The sequence below is a fragment of the Neopelma chrysocephalum genome, unplaced genomic scaffold (genome assembly GCF_003984885.1).
Source record: "Neopelma chrysocephalum unplaced genomic scaffold, ASM398488v2 Primary Assembly neopelma1_98, whole genome shotgun sequence".
Classification (NCBI taxonomy): Eukaryota; Metazoa; Chordata; class Aves; order Passeriformes; family Pipridae; genus Neopelma; species Neopelma chrysocephalum.
The window spans coordinates 1,730,337-1,756,843 of NW_020897761.1; the positions used below are offsets into that span (position 1 = coordinate 1,730,337).

At 53.3% G+C, this 26,507-nt stretch overlaps 2 protein-coding genes across 2 annotated transcripts; one reads left to right on the top strand and one right to left on the bottom strand.

Moving 5' to 3' along the window:
* The first annotated feature begins 718 nt into the window (after nt 1-718).
* On the top strand, nt 719-5,705 carry FAM163A (family with sequence similarity 163 member A). Its single transcript, XM_027694792.1, has 4 exons — nt 719-795; nt 1,269-1,291; nt 1,807-1,921; nt 2,771-5,705. The coding sequence occupies exons 3-4, from the start codon at nt 1,829-1,831 to the stop codon at nt 3,176-3,178; spliced, it is 501 nt and encodes a 166-aa protein (XP_027550593.1). The 5' UTR covers nt 719-795; nt 1,269-1,291; nt 1,807-1,828; the 3' UTR covers nt 3,179-5,705.
* A 219-nt stretch (nt 5,706-5,924) lies between these two features.
* On the bottom strand, nt 5,925-25,963 carry LOC113973123 (ADAMTS-like protein 2). The gene is made up of 18 exons (XM_027694857.1): nt 25,880-25,963; nt 19,425-19,567; nt 17,651-17,726; nt 17,041-17,143; nt 16,093-16,238; nt 15,727-15,850; nt 14,419-14,499; nt 13,928-14,103; nt 13,235-13,661; nt 12,245-12,665; nt 11,350-11,456; nt 11,051-11,177; nt 10,502-10,715; nt 9,738-9,893; nt 9,171-9,341; nt 7,368-7,544; nt 6,552-6,696; nt 5,925-6,442 (listed from the first exon to the last, which is right to left on the bottom strand). The coding sequence occupies exons 1-18, from the start codon at nt 25,952-25,954 to the stop codon at nt 6,324-6,326; spliced, it is 2,988 nt and encodes a 995-aa protein (XP_027550658.1). The 5' UTR covers nt 25,955-25,963; the 3' UTR covers nt 5,925-6,323.
* Nucleotides 25,964-26,507: the final 544 nt, after the last annotated feature.

Consider the following 26,507-nt stretch of genomic DNA (forward strand, 5'->3'; position numbering starts at 1 on the left):
TCTCTGGGTTTGTGTTTTTTTTTTCCTTTGTTTCGTGTGCAAGAGCGGCTTGAGGAGGAAATCCAATGCGTGCCCGCCTTTTGGCTTCCTACAGGAACTTTCCAAGAGCTGGAAATCAATTTGTGGCAGGCAGGTTCCTGCAAGTCACCACAGCGCAGTGAGGAGGGCGGGTGATTTTTGGGGAGGGGGGTGGTTCTGCACGGTCATGTCCGCTGGGACATGCAGCAGTGAGGGGCCAGGGCAGAGGTGGGCAGGTCTCGCCTGGAAGCTGCCACCTCTCTCTGTTAATTAGGGCCGCGTGGCCAGCGGGTAATTAGATCTCCTCGGCTGCAGCGGGCTGGCACTTGGGCCCTATCAATTAGCCCTGCTCTGGCCGAGGCACCAAGGGACGCGAGGGCCGGTAATGAAAGGCGGCTGAGCGAGGCACCGCTGGAGGTGATGGGTGATGAGGAGATGGGTGCACCCACTTCTCTCAGTTCTGCTGGAATGGCAGGTTTCAGGTGCGGGGTCATCCCTTCCTGGCAGTTTGCTTTGCCCACCTTTGCAGCATCCGCCTCTTCTGCCCCAACAAAGCAATTTATTTAGCCCCGCTGCGGCAACAGAGGCGGCATCAGTGGGGATGGGGACGCTGGGTAAACAAAGCCCTTGGGCAGTGGGATGAGCTGACAGCAGTGGGTTTTTTTCCCTTGTCCCTCCCAGGGCCGCTGTGTCTCCCCGTGGCCATGCAGAGCTGCCTGTCCTGGCCGGCCACCCCGGGGCCGGCGTGACCACAACATCCTGCCTGTCCTTTTCTGGGTAAGTGCCTGTGGGGTCGTGGGGGGATGTGGGGGCTCACCTGCCCTGGGCAGGATGGAGGGGAGATCTGTCCCAGCAGCACCTAAAACGTTGGTCACTTGCAGTGATGCATCCACCTTCCTCGTAATTAATTTTAAAGAGGAAAAGGCCAAGTGCTGACTAAGCAGGCCTGTGCCCTTCTCCTGTGGAGCATTTCTCTGAGCTTGGGAAATGTCTCCTTTCCCTGCTTCAAGGTAAAGATGATTATAATAATAATAGTAATAGTAATAATTACCAGCAGCAGGATCCCAAATGCTTTTTGCCCCATGTGGCCTCCCAGGGGCATGGGCAGATGCTGAGCCCCATCCCTGCAGGCAAAGCAGGGCTTCCTGTGGGGTCCCAATTCAAGGCAAATTCTTGAGACACTGGGAAAGGCAGGTGGGTGCAAGGGGTGCTGTCAGGCCACAACTAACCTCTCCCTCCACTTCTTCCAGGTCCAACGCCTCCGTCACTGAACGTAAGTATCCCTTGGGTCTCGTGGCACAGGGGTGGCAGTGGGGGCTGCTTGACTCATGCCAAGCCCCTGTTAGACCCATTGGTGCCCGGCAGGAGGCCAGGGTGTGATTTCTGGGCTCAGACTGCCAGGCTTGCAGGGTCCAAAGGCTCTGCTTTGCATTTTCCTGGTGGAGACACAGGTTTGCTTCAGGGTTTTGATGAAGAAGGTGGATTTTGTGCTGGGAGGGTGGAAATCATCCCTTTGGGCTCATTAAGGGGCAAGGCTCTGCCAGCAGATCGCAGGGTGTTTCCCAAAGATCCCAAGCCAGAGCAGTGATGGCAGCAAGGGGATGTGATGCTGCATCTTGTGTCCTCTCGCTAAGAGAAGGAGAATGATATTAGGTGATATTAGTTTTCCAGCTGGGGAGAGAGGAATGGGGATGCACTATTTTGGGATGCCTTGTGGGCATCACATCCGTGATGTGGTGACAAAACCATGGTAGGTGACTTTTGTGTCCCTGTGTCCCCACCTTGCAGAGTTTGATGGAGAATCGGTCGGATGACAGCGGGAACTGTTGTTATCACCGGGGGAATCCTTGCAACGGTGATCCTACTGTGCATCATTGCCGTGCTCTGCTACTGTAGGCTACAGGTCAGTGTCCCCCACTTTGCCAACCTCACTTTGCACTGGAATGGGCTCCCCAGGGCAGTGGTCACAGCCCCAGGCCTGCCAGAGCTCAAGAAGTGTTTGGACAACGCTCTCAGGCACACGGTGGGATTTTTGGGGCTGTTCTGTGCAGGGCCAGGAGTTGGACGATGATCTTTGTGGGTCCCTTCCAACTCTAGATATTCTATGATTCTATGTTCCTCATGCTGAGCTGCTGCTACAGGAGGGGTCTAAAAGGGCCTTTTTTTGGTGTGATGGCAGGGAGTTGAAACCCCCCCATCTCCCCAGGTGCTGCAGAATTATGTCCTTCCCTGCCCCTGGTGTAGGGGGACTCCCCTAAGACTTTTGAGGCTCTGCAGCACTTGGTAACTGAGGTGCAGGCTTGGCTGGGTTTGCAATACCAGATGGAGATTTTTATATAATTTTTTTCCCCCTGTAAATTAAACGAGGAGGCTTTCAACAACAGCTAGCTACAACCTCCTGCTCTTTAAAAGTTAATGTGCAGTCTGTGCCATGCAGCAATGCCTGTGTGATGAAAAGCACAGCGCTTACTTGGAGCAGTTTCCAACTGGCAGGGTGAAATTCCTTCCCCTTGCAAACCTCGCTGGGGGGTGAGGACGAGTTCCCTGGCAGCTGCCTCCTGCAGCTTGCTCAGGTCCAGGTTTTGTCTGGCTTCAGGACCCGGGAATGATGGAGCAGAGCAGCAAGAAGCCGCGGAGGGTTTCTCTGGCAGGGGGATGAGAGGAGCAGGGAAGCGGCAGGGCTGGCTGAGAAGCCGAATCTGTCCACCGGCTGCTCCACTTCCCCTCATAAAACCCGTTCTCTTTCCTGCAGTACTACTGCTGCAAGAAAAATGACTCCGATGAGGAAGAGGAGGAGGAGGAGGAGGAGGAGGAAGAGGAAGTGCCCGACCTCCCCACGCACTCACACCTCGGCATGTGCAACGCCTGCAGCTCCCGCATGGTGGACGGCCAGGGCAGCCCCGCGCCCCCGCCCAGCGAGCTCAACCAGCACGGGGCTCACAACTACTGCCCGACCTGCTCCCCCTACGGATCCCCCTTTTACATCCGGACTGCCGACATGGTGCGCAACGGGGGCGAGAGGGTCACCTACACCCCCGCGTGCTACAAGGAGATGGGGCCGCCCATCAACATGGCCACCCTGCAAGGCTACACGCTGAGCCGGCACGGCCTCCTCCGCGACAGCTTCCCGAACCCGCGGGCCATCAGCACGGAGGTGTAGTCACCATTGCCACTAGCACAGGGTGTCCCCAGCCGGCGCCCGCTCGAGGGAAGGGGCTTTTCACTTGTCTTTGGGGGTGTTCCCGCAGGGAGGACCCCGTAGGCCCAGCCCCAGACCAGCACGGTCCTCCTGCTGACCCGCCCGGCACGGCGAAGCTCTACGGGCGAGAAGGGGAGCGAGACCTTGAAGGGCGATGTTGAACCGGCCACCTCCGAACCCATCATAAGTGTCATTATTATCTACTCTGTCTCCCAAAGGGACTTGTCTAACGAGGGCTATGTACAGTACAACCTAATTTAATTACCCCCAGCTCCCTGAGCCCAGAGTGAGGCCTTGGGTGCCCTCTGCCTCCGGCACAAGGTGCAATGGGTGACCACCCGCCAGCTGCCGCCCCTGGCAAATCCCAGTGCTGAAAGGGGCATGGCAGCGCTCCTCGGCGATGGGAAAGCAAGGAAGGGAGGATCCAGGTCGCCCTGCTCCCCTCGTGCTGCATCAGTTGTCACTAGCAGTTACCTTTTCTGTTCGAGTGTAAGATAGGGCACCGCGTCCCACCTGCTTCGGCCTTCGCACGTGCTGAAGAAGTTCAAGACATGAATTTAGGTCACTGCCGGGGGAGGCAAAGCTGCTCGCCAAAGCGCTCACCCACGCGAACGGGCACAGGCTGGTCCTTCTGCGGCCGAAGCCCCCACCTCTTCTACTCTTCACAAGCTTTCTTAGGAGCAATTTTAACTTGGACCCATGAAAACGGCAAGATTTTACTTATGGGAAGAATTGTATCCCTAAATAACTGTGGTTTTGTTCACCTTCTGCTTTCAAGGCCCTACCCAACCCACCCTGACAGCTCCAACGGCCAGAGGAAGGTTGGTTTTAGGATGAATTTTGCTTTCAACAGCAACAGCAGAGTCCACCAGGTTGCATCTCCTCCTTTGCAGGGCCCACAGCCTCCCACAGAAGAGTGATATTCAGGTGGTTGGGTCCCCCCTGCTTTTGTTTTTGGAAGAAGAGGCTGCAAGACCCAAATGCGGGTTCACCGGCACTGCGGCTGGCAGTGACAGCCAGTGACTCTGCCTTTCTGCAAAAATGAATGTGGGAAAGTTTCTTCTTCCTCCATAAATCAAATTAGGTGAAAAATTACTAAAAGGACATCTCCATCATTCACAGGCACTTCCATAGCAACCAGTGCAGGACTGCTCAGCTGAGCGCTTCCCATTCACAGCAGGGAGGAGGGACCAGGACAGCAATGATCCCTGCAGATGCTGTTGGAGGCAATGGCAGGAAACACTTGCCATGCCTTTGCAATATAGGTTAGGACTGCTCAGAAATGTGAGTAGTGAGGTCTTTCTTTCACCACTGCAATTTAGAAATCATCCTGCTGCCCACAGAAGGATTTGGACTTAACCTCCCCATTCACACAGGGAAAAGGTAGGTCTCAGTATAGAAGGCACATGGTACATCAGCCTTGAGTGTCCACATTTTCAGGCAAAAGGCTGATGTTTGGACCTGCTCTTGCCTTGGCACCTCTGCTCAAACAACCTGAAGAAAAGAGCCAGACAAATGCCACTGGTCATGGTCCTTGTAACCAAACACCTTGTCCCAGCCTGCATTTTACACACACTTCTGAGCAAATGTTATGCACCATCTCCCCCACCTCCGGCCCAAAAAGACACTGCATTTCCATTATCTGGAGACTCGGTCTGGCTGCATCGCTTTTAGAGTCTCTTCCCATTCTTCAAATAGTGATAACAGGTTTTAATGTCCTCTCATATTAAGGGCAGGCAGGAGGGAAGATGAAAGTTAGCAGCAGCAAAGCTCTCTGGATCCCACTGGTCCATAGTCTGTAGCTCCTACCGCTTCCCATCCAGCCCGTGCTCCTCCCTGAAAATACCGTCTGTAACGGGAAGAAAATCTTGGCTAACTCGGTAAATCCCATCCTTTCCCACTAGAGCATCTGCTCAGCTCGGTCTCACCCTGCTGGGAGCCACGAGAAGTTAATGTGTCCCAGATCTCTGCCAGAAGGCCCTGCCATGCCGTCCCCTCGGCAGGCACAGAGCCAGCACGGACACGGCGGCTCCTGGCATCCAACTCTACCTCTTGGCACACACAAAAAGGCTTCCCACCCCAATGGCCATGACCTCCAGAGGGTGGGAATAACACAGGGGCTTCTGCTTCTGTGGGTCACCCCTTTGGTGAAAGGGAAGCCATTGTCATCTTCATCACATGCAAATTAAGCGTGACCTGTCACCGGCTAACGAGGTGCCAAGGCTGGGGAGGCAGTTCCAGAACAGCCGGATGGCCAAGATGAGGGTTGGCCTCGCAGCCAACACACACCGTGGGTCTGGCAGGGCCACAGGGAAACGGGTGAGTCTGAAAGGGCTGGAAACACAGGGGATGCAGCTGAGGATGAGAAGGTTTGGGAGCTGGTGGAGGAACAGGATGGGGTAGGGACAGGGATCCCAGATTTTTTCCACTTCAGATTCCTCCTGTTACTATTCTCTGTCTTTGTTGCTCAGCTATGGGTCCAAATTTAATGTCAGAAATAAACGAGGACTTTGAAATAAAAACCAGGAGTGGTTTCTGTTCTTTGGCAGGCAGCAGAAAATGGGCTTTATCCAGTGCTGCCTGGAAGTTCTACTGGTGCAAAGATTTTTCCTCCCCACCCTTCCTGCCACTGCTTTTGCTCCTCTTGCATCCCCCCTCCTCCCTTGCCTCTGGCCTATGTACATGGATACCAAACCCACAGGTTTACAGTTTATCTCTTTATTGTGACACAATTTTTTGGAGTGTTTTGGAAGTTGTCCTGCAGGGCAGACCAGAGAGATGGGTGCTGTTGTCCGTGCCCTGCCACGGGCCAGCCCCTGTGCCCCTCTGCCTCCAACTAGTGATCCCCAGAGACAGTGACAGCAGGGATAGGCTTTCCCAACTCACTTCTCAGTAGCTTTCTAGGCACTGATAGTTTGTCTTGTGTAAAACCCTCTTGATGGAGAGGGAACAGTGATTAAGTCCTAGGAACCCTTCCTCGCTGAGCAGGCTGGTCTACAGGGACTGGCTCCACAGCCAAGCCAAGTGGGGTGGCTTCAAGTGGTAAAGTCTGGCTCGAGGGGGCTCTTGCCCCTGAACTTGGAAGGGAAGTAGGGCCTGGCAGGACTCAGGGTGACTTGAGCCGACAGGACCAGCAGCAAGCCTTCCTGTAGTACCAGTGAGAGCACAGCTTCACCTTCAACACCAGCACGCAGTTGGCCGTCGCTTTGTCCTCACAGGCGTCTTCTGGGGAACAGAAGCACACACAGAAGGGGTTTAAAAGGAGTTGTGCTTGCCCAACAGAGAGCAAAGAGCTCCCAAGGGCTCCTCTACCTCCCTGCCCTCCCAGACGTACCTGGTGCCTCTGTGGGGCACGGCTGGAGTTGGCAGGTCTGCCTGGCTTCTGGTTTGGAAGTGGGGTCACAGCCCTGAGCCAGCGCTTCCCCCTGGTAGCACTTCACCTCGCGCAGCCGCACACCAGCACCACACGTCTTGCTGCACTGTCGGGGTCGAGAAAGAGGAAAGAGACTGTGAGAGGCGTTTTTCATTTTCCTATAGCTCCCAAATTCTTTATTCTAGTGAGACCTCCTGGCCCCTGCTTTGGAGACTGTTCCTGAGGAAGTTTGGATCAAATTCCACACTGATCTCAAACTTATGCTCCCATTCTTTTGCTGGAGGAGAGCATCCCTGAGTTGGGGTTGGGGCAGAGCAAGGGAGGAGTTTGCTTTCATCTTGCTTTCATCTCTTTAATGCAACTCAGATTTTTGTTTGGAGTGTTGATGCTGTGAGAGAAAATGGGTGCTGTGAGCCAGGCTCAGCTCTCCTCTCTTCTCATTCCCTAAATGCTCTGCAGCCACCATCAAGGGAAAGCAGGGGAAGACAGAACATGGACTCCTGGCAGAGGAGGGCACGGCTGTATCCTGTATGCCTGCAGAGTGGTGCAAGCTCTTGCTTGAGGCAATAAACCACATGCTCCAAGGTTTTCTCCAGCCTGCATGTCCCAGTCCCTCAACCTGCTGCCTGATCTGCAGAAAAGCAGAGCTCAGGGTCCCATCCAGACTCAGCAGAGCCCTCGGCAGAACGTGCTGCCAGAGACCCTCAGCGCAGGTCCCCCTCCACCACCCAGGGCTACAAGGCCTCCATCACCCTTCCCCACCACCCCCAGCCCTACCTGAGACCAGGAGGTTGTGAACCACGTTGAACACGGCCTCCTGAAACAGGCAGCTTGTTCCTCGGGTTTCTGAGAGGCTTCACAGTGCTTCTCAGGGTACTCCCTGTACACACCGTTCTCCAGGCCCGCGCACAGCACGAGCCGCGTCTTCATCCCTCGCCCGCAGCTGGCATCACACTGGGAAGGGAGCAGAGCAGCCAGGTAACAAAGAGGGCTCAGCAGCTGCAGAGTTTCAGGTAAGCTCAGAAGCAAGGTGCTTAATGCCTCTGCTAACACCAGGCTAATGGAGGCAAGTGCTGCCCAGGTCACAGGAGCAACGCGTTTCTGCACGTTTCCCAGGGAGGGGGGACAGGTGCTGGTAATTAATGCTTAGCTGAGTTCACCTTGGCTGGCCTTGAGAGCAGCTACCACAGGGGACCTGGAGCAGCCAAGGTAAGACTACGAGAGGCTGTTTCTGCCTTATTTTATGTGTTTCTATGTTCTCGAAAACCACGCAGCGTATGCATGTAGCAACCTACATCCTGGAGTACCGACAAGCTTTGTATGGGCCCAAGGGGACCGAAGTGGTGCACTGCAGGTGATGCACATGGACAAGTACTGCTGAGCCCACAGCTATGCAGGCTTAGCTGGGAGGGCTCCCTCCCTCAGGACACCACCAGAAGCAGCAGGAGGCAGGATCTACTCCCTGAGCCTCACGGAGGCAGTTGTCAGTTTGAGATTTCACTGCTTTGTGCCCTTTTTCACCACTGCAGGGTCAGCATGGCTGGCTTGCATCCACCCTTAGTCATCCTGTGAACTTGCAGCTCCTCGGCTGAGGGAACACGGCAAAGAAGCCAGCACAGGCAAAGGTGGGGAGCTCAGCTGGTCTTTCAGAGCTCTGCTGAGTTTGAAAGCCTGGACACAGCTGAAAACTGTACTGCAGCACTGTGTATGATCCACACCGAGGGCCAGAGCAGAGGACGGGTATCAAACTGCCCTGGGTCCCCAGGTTTAACCAGTTTGTGCTTGTAACCAGTGCTGGGTGAGACTCAACTGAATGTAATCAGCAGCTATAAAGGGAGCAAAGTGGGAACAGAGGTTTAGCTATGGCTGGCAGGAAGAGGCCTTGGCTGCTTCCCTTTTTTCCTAGAAACCTTTTTCCTTAGTGCCTTATGAATCTCTAGTTTGCTCAAGACTTTGAAGAAAAAGTCCAAGCCCCACAACTGACTCCATGTATCCTTCTGGACATCTGGGATTTGGATCAGCTTGTATGGGAAAGCCTAAAGTCTTTAGCAACACAAAGAGCAGAAGGAGACAGGCAGAGACTGATTGTTTGGTAGAATGGAACACCTGGACCATGTTCACTGGACTCTTAATTCCTGAGGCAAGTACACAGTCCTGGTGACTTCCAGGGTTCAGGTTTACCTCCAGCTGTTATTTATCAAGGATGAGGCTGGTTTTTCTTTTTAGTGGCGGGACCAAAATCTTTTCAGGGCTGAGTGCAGGTACTGTAAAAGCTCTGCTGAGGTGTCTGCAACTCCCAGCCAGGTGGGAGAGGAGGACGGTTTCCTTAGAACATTGCTGCCCTCCAATGGAGATCCCTGGGAAGGCAGCAAATGCCACGAACTTTGGGGTGGCAGAGCAGGGACAAGCTGGGGTATTCATTAGTCATTCTCTCTTTCTAAAAGGAGCTAGGACAAGGGTATAGCTCCATGGCTGGAGGTCTCACTATACAGCCTTGCTCTGCCAAGGGAACCAGGCTCCCACCACGTCCTGTGGGATACAGGGTGGAAAGGAGGGCTGAGGACACAGGACTGGCTTTACCTGTTCCCACTCCTGCTCCACCCAGTGTGCAGGGCAGTCCTTGTCTCCACACGGATGGACAGCCAGGGGCTTGGTGGCTGGGTCACACTGGGAGCTGGAGATCACTTTCCCCTCCAGGTTGCGACACGCGATGAAGCGGCTCATGCGTCCCTCGCCACAGGAACCTGAGCACTTGGAGGAACACAGGGCATTTAGACACATCAGAAAGCAAGAAAGGGGAGAGGTCAGGGTCAGTGGTGCCAGGAGAGCTGAGTCCAGAGTCTAGCCCTGCCACTGGGACTGTGACACTGGATCCCAAGGGGCTTTAGAGGTACATCTAGCCAGGGGCTTCCATTCTCCAGGTGCCATGAACTTCCCAGATTATTGAATGGAGCTCACCTCAGAGCTAAACGAAATTTATAGCACAGAGAGGCAAAAATACAGATTATTCTAATTTCTTTTGCTTGGCCTCTGCCAGAAGAAAGCCAAAGGAGAGCTGCAGCGCGTCTGCCCACCTGCTCCCTCCCTCCCGCCAGCCCTGCACCCCCTGGCACTGGGAGCAAGGAGAAGCTGTCCCTCTGGACTCACCGGGCCCCAGTCCGAGGCGGTCCAGCGGCGGTCGCAGGGGGGGCCTGTGCACACCTTCTCACTGCTGGGCTTCTGGGCCTTGTCACACAGGGACACCTCCACGGAGCAGCGCACCTCCCGCCTCATCGTCCCCCGTGCGCCACACCGGGCCGAGCACTGCGAGGGGCACACCGAGTCAGCCCCAGGCTCAGGAGCAGAGAGAAAGGGTGGGAGGGAGCTATGCCTCCTCCTGCTGCACTAGGAGAGAGGGGAAGGGCCCCAGCAGGGACAGAAAAAGGTGGATCTGTCTCTATCATTGCTGCTCATTTAGTTTGGGACCCAGAGCTCCAACACTTCAGTGTTGAACTGCTGTTCAAAGTCACTGGGCCACAACCCAAGCAGTCAAAAGTGGAAAGTCAACCAAAGGGGCTTCAGTTAGGTTTAATTTCTCTGTATCTCCATGGTATTGTTTCCCCATTCACCCTCAGTCAGATAGAACCGTTTGGATCCTCTGGAAGAGGGAGGCAAAGCCTCTTGCTGGCAGGGCTTTCACTTGGTCAACACCCTGCTTGAGAAACGACCTTACAAAAAAATGTTTTGCAATGGCCTTTGCTGAGCAGTGCCAGAACAGGGGAGCTGTGGATAAAGGCAGTCCTTGTTTCCCAAGGATGCTGCTGCCCAGAGGCTCCCTCAGCCCCCACCATCTACCAGCCACATTCCTCCAGGCCCCATCCCAACCCCGGCTCCTCCTTACTTCTGGCAGCAAAGCTCCCCTACTGCCTTACCTCGGACCACTTGGAGAGCTCCCACTGGGGCCCACAGGCCTTGTTCTTGCAGGCTTTCCTCTCCATGGGCCTGGCCAGCCCCGCTGCCTCGCAGAGGTCGTCATACACGGAGCTGTCAAAGCCTGGGGCCAGCATCTTCCAGCAGCGCACGGTGCGGTACTGAGAGCCCTCGCCGCAGGTCCGGGAGCACTCGCTCCACCGGCTGGTCTCCCACCTCCACGAGCAGCCCCAGGAGAGAAAGCACAGAGGAAAATCCAAGTAAGGGGGACAAGGGATGTGGGGTGGCAGGGTTGTGCCCGCACACTTGGGACCCCCTCACCCAGCAGCTGCTGCTATGAATCTGCTTATCACATATACGTCTGTGATGGTGATGCTGGTCTTGGTGATGCTTTGCTCTTACCAGATCCCAAATTCCTTCCCTCTTTTTGCTTACAAGGGGATAAAAAGGCTAAGTGCATAAAGCCCAAAAATGACCGTATGCTTTGAGCAGAAAGTGATCCTTACAAAGATCTGTTGTCCCCCTGGACAGCTGATGCCATTTCCACTCACCTGGGCTGGCAATCTCTCCCTGTGCAAAATTCGTGGGTAGGTTCTGGTCGGGTCAGGGCATCACAGTACGATTCGTCCACTTCCACTCCATCGTACCTCACACACATTGCATACGAGGATCTGATACCTGCTGGGCAAGCGACACCCTCTCTCAGTCATGCTCAGATCAAACACCATCATTAAATAACTGGAGTGCTCAGTGCATCTGAAACTCTACCTGCCATGTAAAAAATACCAGGATTCCCTCCATCGATGCCACAAAAGGACCTCATGTGATCAGACACTGAAGCCAAACCTACCTGAAGTGCATGTGGAGCTGCAGGGGGCATAAGCTGAAACTTTCCACCGATACATGTCAGCCAAGCTGATGTCATCGTGGCCCATGGGGCTCACATCGAACTCATTGCTGTGGAAAAAGGAAGTGGCGTGAGCGAAAACTGAAAAAAACTGCTGCAAACATAAAAGAGAGGAAAATTCCTCCTCTCTCTGCTTTTGAAGATGGGAAGAAACCCAGTGTTTCTGCTCTATGTCTCGCTCACCCTGGGCAAGCCAAACCACTGATGAACAGAGAGTGCAAGGCCTCGATCCACCTCCTGAATTCAACTAGCAAGGAGAAAGCATCGTTCATAGTAAGTCTCGTGTATATTGTGGTCTTTCAGCCATGTGGGTGCCCTCAGCCTCAGCTCATACTACCACCTTGAGAGCCATGATTTAGGTTGGAAAGGGGACCTCAAACAAGGTGTCTCTCATATCATATAATGTGGCAGGGAGAGTTCATATGTGGCTTGCCAGAAATATTTAAAAGTCGGCCCTCAGTCTCCTGCCAAATGTTTACAGAAGTTTCATAAGCTTACGTGCTCAGAGGAATGGGACAGGCAGGGCATGATGTGGTGGTAAATGTGTGTATGTGACATGCTATAGACTCCTGGCCTTGTTTACAACCACACCGGTATTGGCCTTGCAAGTTGTTCAGTATCCATTTAAATGGCAGCAGGACCTGAAATATGTTCTGTGAGCTTTGTGTCAGGCCAGTTGTGACACTCTGTCTTTCAAGGAAGCAACTACAGCAGCTGCCATGGATAGACACTGGTGAATGGGGACATCAAGGACAGCAGGAAGACTGCCAGAGGACTGGCTTGACCCTCCCTCCCCCGCTAACCATGCCCCTGTTTTGCCCAGGAGACCAAGTGCCACCTTTCAGTGCCAGGGGCTCGCAGAGGCTCTGCCTGGCTGATGTCCACAGTTGGGCTGGCACCTCGCAGAGGGCTCTCCACAGATGCCACCATGCTGTAGTTGGCTGCTTCCCCCTGGGTACCAGCAAATGCCTCCACCTTCAAGTCCTCCAGTGAGTTCTTACGGGCCGGCCCGTTGTGGAGGCCCCGTGGCCACTGGGCAGCTGCCCCAGTCCATAGCCCTGCTGAGGAGTTCCTTGGGGCCATCCTGGCTGCCAGGTGCTGCAGCTCCCTACAAAAGGCAGTGTTGTGAGGGTCTCTGTGGCACAGCCTCCTGAAGAGACGCAGCCTGGAGGACGCTATGTGGCTGTTCTCCGAGAGCTCGGGTCTCCTCATGCTGTAGGGCACAGCCGTGCTGATGGAGATTTGGTTGAACCTGAGAGCTGGAAGAAAAACACAGGGATGCTTTACACTGGATGGCTTGTATTTCAGCATGTGACATTTGGCAAGGCAAAAAATATCCAGTATTTGGCCTCAAAATCATAAATTGCCACCAGGGAGCACCAAGAGGCCTTACTTACTCTGACCAACCTCTCCATCTGCTCTGGAGCTCCATTTAAGCTCAAGTCTGGGCCTTCAGTCCTGGGCTGAGGAATGTTGCAGATGTCCTTTGTTTCTGAATTGCTTTTTGGCTCTCCAGATTGACCTCAGATTTGATTTGCCACTTGATCATCACTGGACTGTTGCTAGACCCTGCTGCTGTCACTGCCCTGCCTGCCAAGCTCAGGTGCTGAGGCACTGCCATGCCCGATCCATATGGTGGCCACCCTCTCCCAGTTCCCCTTCCCCCACAGAGCTGCTGGCCCTTGCTGCTCCCCAGCAGTCTCCACCCCATTCCATCACTCCCTCCTGTCCACCCCGATGGTAAAGCCACCTTAGATTTCAAGAGGACCAGTGTGGGACGTCTGCTTTCAATCAGTAAAACAGGAGAAGGAAAAACAAAGCAACCAACCCAACTCTGTTTCTCCACCAATTGCTGCTGCTTCCTCTTCCTCTTCCTCTCCTGCTGTGTTGGCATGGTAAATCTGTCTGATCTGGAAGTCATACTTCTCCTTCTCTTCACCTTGTTCCCAGCCCCAGTCCCGGGTCTGACTGGTGGAGTTGGTCTGGAAGAAGTGCGGGTGACTGAAGTCCAAATCCTCATGCCCTTCTCTTAGAGGAAGCTGTTCACTGGTGTCATCTGGAGACAGGGAGAGCCATGTGGCATTGAAGTCCTGGGCAGCTCTGGAGTTGGCTGAGATGGGGTGGTTCTGGCTGGTCTCTGGTAGGTGATGATAGAGAGGTCTGGCTAGAGCAGGGGCTGCGGTTCGGAGCGGGGGCATCCGTGGCACAGTGTAGTCATAAGTTATGTGTGGCATTTTCCCATTAAAGTTGTAGTACTGGAGGAAACAGAGAGAGAAAAAACTGCTTTCATTTTAGGGATGTGTGCTTTCCCAGAAACCTTTTCTAGCCACATCCATTTGGTGACGGATGTTGAGAGAAGACAGCATCCTCACAAATCCAACAGAAGAGCCGCCCCTTGCCAAGACTATCCGGCTTCCTCGGCCACCTACACATGCAGGTTTGGCTTGGGAACCAGGTTATATTCCTTCTGTCTGAGAGAAGCAGGCAAGACAGCAAAGCCTAAAACTAGCCCTTCACATACCATGGCATTCAGAGACTGGTTAGTGGGCCCGTGAGCCATGATGTACTCCAGCCCATCCGAGTTCAGGCTCGAGGGCCGCCGGTACTTGAAGACGGTGCCAGCCACCCTGAAGTTCTGGGGGTTGTCAATGGCAGAGTTGCCGTTGAAGAAGAAATGCCCAGATTCATCTGCAAGTGCTTCAAAGAGAGAGAAAACAGACAAAAGTGATGCTCTGTGGAAACACTGGGGCTTCAGTGGCAATGAGGAGAGAAAACAGCCCATCAACAAGAAAAGACCAGCAGAAAAAGAACACCAGGCCCTGCCCATGGCGAGCTTGGGTTCCTAATGTCTCTCCTGCCACTGGAGATGTGGTAGCCTTGGTTTAATGGAGCAGTGAAGCACCCCTGTGCTACCCTGGAGGAAATGCTTACACATGAGAATGCACAGAGCCTCCTCCCACCTCCCAGGCAGCTGAACTGGGATGTCCACATCCATCTGGCTCCTCTGCTTACCCAGGATGTTTTCTGTTTTCCTGCGCTCAATGATGAGGATGTCCGTGGCACCAGCAGGGATGTTGGTGATGAACACGTAACCTGAGGAACAGAACAGAGCGTGAGGAGACCCCAAGGACGGAATCAAAAGGTCTGGGTGGGAAAATCAGCTCATGGGAAAAGCGTGTTTGTAGGGGCCAGTGCTGCCTTTCAGGAGCAGGACACCAAGGGCACAAATGCATGTTGCACCAGTCAGTGAGCTCTAATCCAAGGTCCCCTCTGAAATCCCGTTACAGATCACCATCACGAGTCCAGTCTGAGCACTGCTGGGTTTGGAGTCAGGAAGGAACTGCACAAGTGAAACAGTCTGGCTTTGGGGGTGTGGATGAATGTGTTTCTCACACTCTTTCTGGCAAGAGCACAGAAAAAAGCTTAGTAGCAATCAGGGCTGATGCAGAACAGAAGATGGAAAAAGACCATAGGTCCCCTAAGCTCCTGACTCCATGGAATTTGTCTCAGGAGTAACATAAAAATTGACCTTTAAAGGGAGAGGAAATCAGAGGCTCTTAAAGTCGCATGGTTTGGCAGTTTGTCTTCCTTGCTAGAAATGCAGGTCTTGTCTGTTCTGTAAGATTTTAGGAGGGATGGAATGGGAGGCCAAATCTGTACCCTTAGTGCTAGTGGGGGTAGCACCATTCCCCCTGCTCTGGAAAGGGGCCCAAGTGCTTTTCTAGTCTGGTCTTGGTAGAGAGGGAGGCAGACAGTGTGAAATGATGTTCCAAAACATCCTCAAACCACAGTTGACTAATTACTAATGAGCATACCACAGTCTATTCCTTCTGTGGGTGGAGGACTGGGTCATCAGGTTGCAAGGGATGAATCCTCAGCCTGGTTTCAGAGGGGACTGTCCCTGAGCTGTGCCAGCCACAGGACTGGGGAAAGCAGGAGATTAAGTGCAGGCTGAAACAAATGCTGTGACCCTCATCATAGCTTAAGTTTCAAATGAACACGTAGCACGAATAGAAGAAGATTCATTGATCCCTTCACATTATCTGAGGTGGGCAAGATGCCAAAATCAATAGGAACAAATAGATCCCCAGCTGCTTCCTATTGTAAAGAGGTGAAGGGAAACCTTACCAGCCTAATGTACAGCACATCAAACCAATCTCCTCTGACGGGTAAGTGAAAAGGACAAAACCAGGCATTTAAGCAGGGGTGGCACTCCTCAGCTCTTTCCACCAAGCAGCTGGGAAACTCCTACCCTTGTTTAAGCCAGTTGGTGGCAGGAAGTAGCAGGTGAAGTCTCTGGACTGTGGTAGCAGGGAGTACCTATCTGTGAGATTGCCTTTCGGAAGCTGCCCGAGACACGGTGGCAAGTGCTGCCGTCCCCTCCACACACCCTGCATCTGTCCATCGTCCGGGGCGAGTACAGGCTCCCATCGCACCCAACCGGCTGCAAAGAACAAAACAAGAGAGGGTTTCCTGGGGCCAGCTTATCTCCACAGGGCAGGGTCTTTCCCAAGAAATGCTGCTGTGCTCTTTTGGTGGGGTTCTGGGAGGGGCTTTAATGAACGAATCCAACACCGGGCCTGGGCTTCAATTCCCTGCAGGGACTCGTTGGCCTTGAGATGAGCAGGAGGTGCAGTCATGCAATTACACTCCCAAATTTTCTACTACTTCCTCCCAGAGCCTCACCTCACACTTTCCATTGATGCAGACCCCTTGATAGGTCCTGTCCTTGCAGGAGGTACCATCCTGTGCTCGGGCCATCAGCTGCCTCTCCCCACTCCGAGTGGTGCACTGGAGGTCACAGGGCTTGTTGGAGATACTGGTGTAGTCATCTGAAGGGACAGAGACACAGAGTCACCAGGCAGGTCAAAGTGCTCAGAGACTTGCAGCAAGGAAGGGGACCTTCTCCTTATCCACACTGATGGTTTGATGTCACCTTGATGTTCCTGCTGATTGAGATGAGACCCCAAATCTACAGATTTTGTAGTAGTGAAGGGGTCATGGTATGAGGCTGCAGCTGGGAACTGTGCCTAGCAGAAATACTTCTTGCTGGCAAACCCTCTTCTTTGCCAAGAGGGCCACTGACTCTGTGGGGCTGTGGCCAGTTACACCCTGTTCAGCTGAGGAGCTGAAGCTGTAGGAGCAGATGCTCCATGTCCTCTTAGCAGATAATTGAAAAACAGGTGAGTCCAGAAACAGGGTAATCTACCTTAGGTGAGCTCAGTCTGAGCCTCAAGGGACAACTGGACACCCATGTGAAGCCATCTGTCTCGACTTTGCAGGGAATGGGTGAGTATCTTGCTCAGAACAACCCAGTACCAGCCCAGTGGGAAGCAGGCTGGGTGAGAGGCAGCCAAGCTGGTAGAAGGCACAAGGAGTGTGAACACCCACTCTGCCAAGATGAGTGCTGGTTAGCCAAGACAACCCAGAGAAGCCCCTGTCCTGTTTGCCCACCACTGCTTGCTGCTGGAGGACCCGAAACAGGAGCAGTGTGGGGAGACAGGAGGCCTGGATGGGTGGAGATCAGCCAGGAGCATCCATCCCTTGTCCCCAGGACCTTCCCCTTCTGTGCCTGAGGAGATTCTGTGGATGTTTTCTCACCCTCATCCTTTGTGCGAAGCTGTGAAAACCCACCTGGATAAAGGGGCATCCAGTGGTAGTAGCGCTTCCCAAAGGCTTTGGCATTGAAACTGGAGCACTGCTGCTGTTTGAAGCTTGCTGTGTTGGCTGGGCAGGGCTATGGAGGGAATAAATACCATCAAAGCTCCCTATGTCACAGCCGCGGTTGTGACAGCTGCTTGTCACTGCTGCATCCTTGGAGGATGAAAATGCCCTGTCCACCCTGGAAGGAATTAGCAATGGACTCTGAGGTGCCCTAATACAGGCAGAAAGGCCAGGGCTTCATTGCCAAGGGCCTCTCAGACAGCTGTATTTAACAGCCCTGCAAAAATTCCTTCCAGCAAAGGGAAAAGCATACAGGAAAAACTTCATCCCTCCCCTCAATCCACAAGAAATATGTTTTTACATTCTTTTCCCCCATCTCCCAGTCCCAGAGAGTTAAGCCCATCTCCTATGTCCTCAAAGGCCCATCATCACCACCCCAGGAGTGGATCCTACCCCTTGTCTCTGCTCCTCTGTGGGATCAGTCCCACCCCGAGTGTTGATGCTCTTGCAGCTCTAGTTAGGACCCCTGGAGTCCCACATCCCCCAGTAAGGACCAGTCAGTACTGGAAGTGATTCTCACCTGCTGCTGGCACAGTTGGTAGTGCTTGGCTTGACCAACACACATGGTGCTGTTTGTTCCCTGGGGCATCTGGAGCCTGGAAAGCAGAAATTTCCAGACATGAGATGGAGATCTGTGAAGTACCAAGGTACTGAGGATGACAGAGGAGTCAGACCTGACTTAGAGGGGAGAAACAAGGCAGGCATTTTATCTGAGCAAATCTTTCTGCATATAGACTGGCCAACATCTGCTCTGAAACATATTTTCAGTGCTTTTAGGTGAGCTGTAATTTTAGGCTATTCTCTTTTTGGGGCAGGTTGAGCAGACAGAGAGCAACTGCAGTATCACTGCCTCTGTGTCCCTTCACCTCTGAGCTCCAAAAGGGTTGATGTGACCCAAAGGACAATAGACCCTGATGATCCGTCACTTCCATGGAAGCACCCAGGACTTGCAGTGACCAGGGGAGTTGATTTCAGGATTCACTGTGCAGTAGGCAGAGAGATGCCACCTCTCACGAGGACTGGCCAGCTTAAAAGACTAACAGGAAAGGCTTGGTGCAGGTGATATACCAAAACCATGGGAATTTCAACACTTGATGCTTTACCTGATCCCTGGAGTAAAAAAAACCACACAAAGCCTCCCCACTCCAGGTGTGGAGTCAAGGATAGAGACAATGCCAAATGGAGAGAAAAATCCCTCTTCTGGCAGGAGGCAAAGGGCAGAAGGGCTGTCCTGGCTGTGGGGGGGTGTGGGACAGCCCCAGCCTCCATCCCTGTTCTCTGTTTCCCACTGCTTTCCCATCATGGCCACTGGGTGCTGAGGAGGAGGAGCAGCAGCAGCAGAGACATCCAGGGAGGCCACACCCAGAGAGAAGGTGCTGCAGCACATCTGGACCCTCACCATGCTGCCAACCAGCCCACAGAAAAGGAGCTTTCTGCTGCAGGAAGGAGGGCAGGTTGGGGGCCCTAGTTTGAGTTTCCTCCACTCAGGAGTGCATTCATGCAGAAGGGAAAGCTGGCTGTGCTGCAGGATTCCGGCTCTCATTAACACCTCAGGAGCCTGGAGCAGCAGGTTAGGGAGGTGCTGGAGGAGGAGGAGGAGGAGGGTTTGGTGGCAAGGTGACCCAGAGGGAACAGCAGGAGTTCAGGCAGCTGAAGCTCTCCAGCTCTCCCCACTCCCACAAATCCAGTCCGACTGATACCACGACTGTAGCAGCTGTAGGGGACAAGTGGCTGTAGGGGACAAATGGAGATGCTGTCAGGTGACAGCCAGATAAATGACAGAGGGGAAAAAACTTGCCAGCTCTGCAGGGAATAAAGAGGGGAAATTGCTGAGATGTGGCTGAGCTGGCTCCTGCCAGGAGTAAATCAAGTCCCCATACGGTGTCTGGGAATATGTAGCCACATCCTTAGCTGGTCACAAATCAGGGTTAGGTTGGTCGAGCAGGCCTGGTAAGTGAGGGTTTGTGAAGGAGAGGGGAAGGGGAACAGAGCTAGCCTTCTCCAGCCCACAATTCCATCATCTTCGAGTCTCCCACGGACCCCAGGAGGGGACCAACCCCTGCTCCCCATCAGACAAGTCAAGCTGAGTGGGGAACGTGTTCAGGGATGTGCTTCTCCCTACCACTGCCTTGCTCCATGGACAACAGCTGCCTTCCTTTCCCAGAGGCCACAGATGAGGGAATGGCCAACCCTGCAAAACAAGGAGGTTTGGCCCCAAAATGCAGGTCAGGGCACCCGATTTCTTTTCTGCCACTTGAGACCTGGCCAAGGGCTCAGGCTGGGACCTGACTCACCTCTGTCTCAAGCAGTGCCTCTCCCGGGACATCACGCCTCCTCCGCAGGACCGGGAGCAGGTGGACCAGGAGCTCCACTCTCCCCACCACTTGGTGACCTCTTCATCCCAGGGGCCAGCTTCATCTGCTGCCTCACTACTGTCCTGACAGAAACAGAGCATGGTTAGCTGGAGAACCTGGCTCCTCACCACCACAGGCAGCTGCCATGTCACCTGGATGCCTTCTAAACGGGCAGCACTGGGACCAACGTGCCAGGATCCAGGCTCACACATCTCAGAATTCAAATTTCCTTCCAAGTGGGAAGCAGGATCTCACAATGTAGAGATGGGCTGTTGGACTGGGCATGTGTGACAGCAACACCGGCCCCACAGCATCACTGGGAGTACACAGGTGTCCCTCATTGGAGCTGTATTTCAATGAATAACCTTCCCTTTGTGACCAAATCAGCTGAGATCCAAGCTCCTCACCCCCCAACCCTCACAGAAGTCATTTTCAAGAGTGCTTCAGAACCAGAACCTCCTGCAGGTGCTCCTGTCCCTTTTCCCTGTGCACCCCGCTATGCTCAGAGGAGCAGTGCTCCCTCTCCCAGCACACCTTGCTGGGGCTGACCCTTTAAATTTGGCAAAGCTGAGCTCTCCTGGCCCCAATGTGGTCACTGCAGCAGGCTGCTGTTGGCTGTGCCTCCACAATTCCCAGCAGGTAAGCAATTCTGTGGTTTAGCTGGGTTTTTTTTCCTTGCAATATTTCCCTGCTTAGTGTCTGATGGTCTAAAAAGCTCCTGGGGACTTTGGCAAACTCGTCTGTGCAGGAATTAATCTGCTGTTTACTGAAGCACAGCTGTGAGTAGTGTTAAATGCAGCCATGAGTTTAACACAGGACACTGACTGAAAAGGATTTATCCAGCTGAAAATACTGAGTGTTTCAATATTAATAGATGAAAATTAATAATTTGTGTGTGTGTGTGAAGTCTGCTTTAAAGCAAAGGCTCAGAGAAGTTGTATCAGTGCTACTGTTGGCAAAACATGCTGGTTTGTGGTAGTGGCTGATAGCCCTGTTGCAAACAACCCGTCTGCAAAGCATAACTGATGGATGTGACAGAAAACTCAGCAGGGTTTGCTCATCACGAAATGTGCTCTGCTCACTATTTTGGTTGACTGTCTCTTGGCTTTATGCTCTTTCATGGTGTAATAAAGCCAACGTGCTGTTCATCTTGTAGTGCAATTCCTGCCTGAAAACTTGTGTTTCCTCAGTGTCTGCCAACAGAGCAGCCTCTGGGCAGAGGAGATGCAGCTGGTTTATGCAAATGTTTTTAAGTTGTAACTTAAATGGTTGAAATGCCCATAGTGCCTCTTCCTGACAGCCAAAGCATGTTGGAAGAAACCTACTGTGGTGCAAAAAAGCACCGTGTTACCTGGTGCTTTGCTCTCTAGTGATTGCAAGAGTTGGTTTCAAAAACAACACAACAAAACTCCTCTCTGCACTGGGATGTTCTGGCTGGAGCTGACTTGCTTGACAGGGACCAAATGCTGTGGCCAGCAGATGAGTTGCTCAAGAGAAAAAGGAAATTTAAAAGAAACAGACATGTTTTCAAAAATACCTTTTTTCTGTTCTTCCAAACAATCATCTCAACCCTTTTCCTATGAGAACGTTTGTCTCACTGTTTATTATCATGCTGTAAATGGAAATTCTGACTATGTAGCTTCCACATTTACAAAGGAAAGAAACCAAAGGTCTCTCGTTGTAAAGTATTTTCAGCAAAATCTTTCCCTGACCCCTCCTATGCTTCTCTGTCATAAACATCTCAAGGCCTGGGGAGAAGGAGCTCTTCACAACTGTCAGGAAGGAGAATTCCAGTGATTTATCCGGTGTCTGTGTGGAGAGCTCAGCACAATACTGATTCTCCCACAGCTGGGGGAATAACCAGAGCTGGTGTCCTACCACTTCCCTGAGCAGTGACACGAGGCTCATGGACTGCCTGGAGGGAAGGCATGTGGACCAAAAGCTGCAATATTTACATAGCTTTTCCCCAGGTGGCAATAAAAATAATCCTGCTCTGGGGATCTTGTGATCCAAATAGGTGAGACGAGGCAGAAGGGAAACGGGTGAAGGGAAGTCAAACAGCCTGTTCTACCCTCAGGATATGAAACAGGATTTGTGTATTTGGAGTGGTGCAAAGCTGCAGGCACCTTTTCAGGGTTACTGGTCCTGGGGTGTTTTGCCTGGATACAGGGAGATCTGGCATGTGGTGGCAGAGCTGAGGTTCGGGGATGATCAGCATCCCTGCCTTCGTGCACCTCTTTCTTAAGGATAGAGTAGGATACATCTCTGCACTGCACCTCTTGGGAATGACAGGAGCCCAAATGAAGATTTATTGAAGGATGCTAGTCAGAGGGACTTTTTCCTTTTAATAAAATGTGTTCCCCTATATCCATAAGCCCTGTTCCTGCTTCCCCTCTGCGCTGGAGGAATCAATCACTTTTTAAGTAGATTGATTTGGCTCTCAGGTTTTCCATGACCAAGCTCCCTCCCCAGTCCTTGCCTAGGAGCATTTATTTTCTTGTGTAAGCAAGGACAATGCTGAGCTGTCCCTTGGCCATTCCCCTTATGGCATGACTGCATCTGAGCCCTAGGCCTGGTGACAAGGAGGGGGAACTTCAGGTACTTAGGGCTGGGGCAGCTGGTTCCAATCTGTGCTGAATTTATTGTATTGTCAGAAATAAATCTGCACTGATCATGAAACACAAATGGTTCTTGTTTTTAATTGGAGATATTTGCATTTTCCAAGTGTCCAGATAATAAATTAAGGAGTGTGGGACAGAGTCCAGATAAGATCAGCTCCTAGCTTTAGTTTCCCAAGCCCCTCCACAAATCCCAAGAGTGGATTCTGGATGAGTGAATCCCCCTCCCCACCTCCTCCTCGCAGAGGGAGGAGTCAAAGGGGCTTTACAACAACTCTTTTGCACTGTCCTGGTGTTACAGGAGATGCTGGAGCCGCTCTGATTAGCACTCTGCTGCAGAATCACAGAAACAGAGCAGACTAGAAAAACCAGAGCAGGAGATGCACATGAGCCCAGTCTTTATAAGGCTGGCTCTGCCTGGGCTTGGCTGAGGGTTCTGCCTAAAACAGGTAGGAGGGCCAGGTATGATTCCTTAGGTGATGAGAATTTCCATCCATAGAAAAGACAGACCATATTCTAGTTCAGCCAGGTGCTCTCCACAAGAATCTCCCCTGAGGTGCTTGTGGTTTGGCACCTGGTGATTACAGAGCTGCAGCTCTTCCTCTCTTGGGTTAACCAAGGAATTCCTGTGCCTCCTCACCTGGGCTGGAGGGGAGGGCTGCCCTGCTGCTCTCTTGCTGGGGAGGGAGCAGAGCTTTGAACCCCGACCTGCGGGGAACTTTTCCAGGATAAAATGCCTGTCTCCAGCTTTGCCAGCATCAAAGACAGAAACACCAGTCTCTAAGCCAGCGTCACTGAAAGCTTTTTCTGTCTAAGCAAAAGCCCAGCAGCTGCTTCCCCTCTCCCCCCTGCCAGACAAAGGCTGCCACAAGCAAAATGCTTCAGCCCTGCACAGAAGGGTGGGCCTGGACTGACATCCTATCGGATTTCCAGGCGGCCTTTCTGAAGAGTTGAAAGGGATGAAATAAATTCTCCGCTGACTCTCTGTCATGCTCTGGATCAGCTCTGAGCTACGCTGGGTTTCCCAGAAACCTGGGAATAACTGCAATTGGGAATAACTGCAATTACCGTGTCAGTGGCCCAGTCTCCTGTGTTGCTTATTGTTGTGCCTAATCTTGAGATTCATTAGAGCCTGGCTCCTGGAAAAAAAAAAGCTGTCTGGGAAGAGAGACCACAAACATGCCTCTCTAGTTCCCTTAATAGAGGAGCTGGGGGGAGGCTCTCCACTGCAGCCTGGTATGCCTTGAGGGCTGGCCCACCACTGAAGGGCACAGTAGCTGTCGTAAAATGTTCTGCTCAGCCCTGTCTGAGCCTGTAAGACAACTAGAAACAGCAGCTGAAAATGAAATAAATTCTTCCCAGGCCTTTTCTGAGCCCATTAACTGCATGTCCTCTACCAAAAATTTCCACGTTCCCTTTACTTAAGGGCTTCTCTCTACAGCAAACCACACTACTTACTGAAATACTAAGTAGCTTCAGATGTCTGAATGCCTGGAATGAATGGCAGATTATTATCTGGGAATGAATGACCGTGTTCAGCGCCCCTGGTTTGGGTTCCTCCTCTCATTCTCTGACTAAATCTGTGGTGATAGACTCTACCACAGCCATGAGAAAAAAACAATAGCATTTGCAATTATGCCCTGATGTTTTACAAAGGAACTGGTGTTTGTGCAAAGCTATTTCTCATCCTGTTATTGCTTTATCCTAGATAAAGCAGACTAGATAGTTTGTGCACAAGATTCAACATTGGAAGCAGACATAAACACAAATTTTCCTTAGAAAAGCTAAAACAAGGTATTTGAGGAGTTTTTCATAGGGGAAGGTATCCCGAGGTAAAACAAGCAATGCAGAATAATTGTCAAGGGATGAGGAAGAACAACAATCTGTGGAAAAAACTGGCAGCTTGCTAACGATGTGAAATTGCAGCAGATAAGTAACAGAAATCTGGACATATAATGAGGCACAGATGAGAAGCAAATTAGAAAACCAGCGAACAGAAGCCAGTGGAGAACTACCAAGTTCTGTTCGTAATCCTGCCATGACAGAAAGTTCACAGGCAAGCGCTGCACGTCATTACAAAATACTTGATCCAAGTCAGTTAGGTCATTCCCTGCGAGTGGGACAACGCACTTATTCTGGGGCAAGCTGGTAGAAAGGATGGAAAACTGCGAAGGGGGAGAAGGGAATAACAGGCGCTGTGCATGAGACATGTCTATCATCAGGATTTTCAGAGGCATTGAATGCAGCTAGGAAGGAATTTGCTTGCCCAGACTATGGAGTGAGGCTTTCTGATACTCTTTGCACAACCATGTTTTATTTAGAAAATGGGAGAGCGAGAAGAACCTCAGGTTAATCCCCCAACCAGGACAACTTGAATCGTAATCTGCGATCAGATTGCTCCGTGGGCATCTCCTGGAGCAAGGAAGTCCTCGGGGCAGACCTGGAAATAGTATTAATGTGTGTTTGTCCTGGACAGGGCTGAGGAGCCCTCCTCCCAACCCGGGGTACCCTCGTCTTAGGTGTTGTACAAACACAGCTGCTGGGGGCAGGGAGAACCACGAGCAGCCAAGGCTTGTGCACACATGTTGACGGAGGAGTCCATCCAGGTCAGTCCCAAATGAAGGACTTCACATCTGTTTATCCTGACCCAGTTTGCTCTGCTTGAAGTGTCTGGCTTAGCCCTGCAGTTCAGGGGTAAACAGAACAGGCAGCGGATGTGTGTGGAGGTAAAAACAAATTGGAAATAAGACACTTGAGCTTTGAAGTTAAGACAAACCCCAGAACAGGAGGCACTGCTGCTCCTCAAACCTGGGTTATCCACAGTAAAGCTGCAGTGTCTGGTCCTTTCTGTGTTTAAGATGGCTCATGTGAGATTGCTTTGCCCCAGCCATGAGTCTGGGGGTGGGAAACACAACCCAAACCCCTCTTCCTTTAGCAGATCAGAATTCCTTAGGCAGCAAAGAAATCTGGACCTGTTCCCCTCGGGGGCACAATGCACGCAGTGACCCGTGAGGGCAGGGGCACTGCTGGTGCCCCACAAAGCCTGGATTTCTGCCTGCTCTGCCACAGGAATGGGGGGATTCTCCCAGGCTGGGCCTCGGGAAGGAAAAGGGGACTGGCACAGGGGTTTTGGTGCTGCTGTGAAACAAGTGCCACGGGGAGGGCCAGGCTGAGGGGGTCCTTTGTGGAAGAGAGCAGGAATGAGGGGAGCGTGGGGCTCTGATGCCTGGACATGCATCCCACGGTTAGCAGGGAAAGCAGCTGCCTAAAGCCATGCTGGGGTGGCAGGACGGACGGGGAAGGGGAAAACCTGTTGTTTCCAGTCCTAAACCGGAGCCAACCCTCTGCTAGAGATGAATGTGGAGGGACGAACGTGGGGGGCAGCTTTAGGCGAAGCCCCAAGTAGGGAAAGACGCTGCTCCCCCGTCGTCCTTCCGGTGATGCTGGGACCCTCCTCCGGCATCCTCGCACCCTTTTGTTAGTGCCAGGCACGGCGAGCGGACACAGCCTGGTCCTCGGGGTCAGTTTGGGGGAGAGGCGACAAACCCCCCTTCCCAAGCAGCTCAGGAGTACGGGAGGGACGCGGGGGGGATCCCGGAGTGCAGGAACCTGAAACCTGCGGGGAAGGGCGAGGGGCCGCGGGTCGGACCCCCACTGCCTCCCTGTCCCGCCGCGGCTCCCCGAGGGGTGGGAAGAAGGGAAGGAAGGAGGGAAAGAGGGAGGGAAGGCAGGAAGGAGGGAGCGGGTGCGGGGGGAGGCTCCGCCGGCGCCGCTTACCTTATCGCCGAGGGGGGCGGCGGCGCGGAGGAGGAGGAGGAGGAGGATGAGGAGGATGCGGGGAGCGGCGGCCATGCCGCGCTGCTGCTGCCGCTGCCGCGGAGGAGGAGGCGGCTCGGCGGCCCACCAGCGGCGGCGGCGGGCGCGGCGGGGCCCGGGGAGCGCGGCCCGGCATGGCTGGGGGAGTTAATGACTTTACAACCTGCCGGGTGGCGGGCGGCGACCCGCGGCGCGGCCGCTCGGCGGGGGAGGGAGGGATGCGGATGGAGGGATGGGACGGGGGCCGGGCGCTCCTCGGGCCCCGCCGCGCCCCGCCTGCCCCTCGCACCGCCCTGCTGCTGCTGCCGCCGCTCCCCGAGCTCCGAGGGCTCCCGCTCTCCCTCCTGCCGAGCCCCCGCTGCGGCCCCGGCACCGAGAGGTCCCAGCGGAGCCACCCGCCCTCCCGAGCGGAGCCCTCCGCTCCTTGCCTCCCGCACAAAACCCCGTTTGCCACCCGATTCCTCCTTCCTGCCCTCTTTGGGCGAGCTCTGCTCCTCAAGGCATCCCTCTGCCCGCGCTGGAGCAGCCCGTGTTCCACGCTGGGACAGAGTGCAGCATCACCTGGGACACGGGAAGCTGCTCTTGATGG

Excerpts from the sequence above, each read along its gene's own strand:
- LOC113973123 (XM_027694857.1), bottom strand. The coding sequence starts at position 25,954 with ATGGCCGCCGCTCCCCGCATCCTCCTCATCCTCCTCCTCCTCCTCCTC. Across the intron at positions 17,144-17,650 it reads ACCAACTGTGCCAGCAGCAG|CCCTGCCCAGCCAACACAGC; the intron begins GTGAGAATCACT and ends TTCCCTCCATAG. Across the intron at positions 13,662-13,927 it reads ACCAGTCTCTGAATGCCATG|TACTACAACTTTAATGGGAA; the intron begins GTATGTGAAGGG and ends TGTTTCCTCCAG.
- FAM163A (XM_027694792.1), top strand. The coding sequence starts at position 1,829 with ATGACAGCGGGAACTGTTGTTATCACCGGGGGAATCCTTGCAACGGTG. Across the intron at positions 1,922-2,770 it reads TCTGCTACTGTAGGCTACAG|TACTACTGCTGCAAGAAAAA; the intron begins GTCAGTGTCCCC and ends TCTTTCCTGCAG.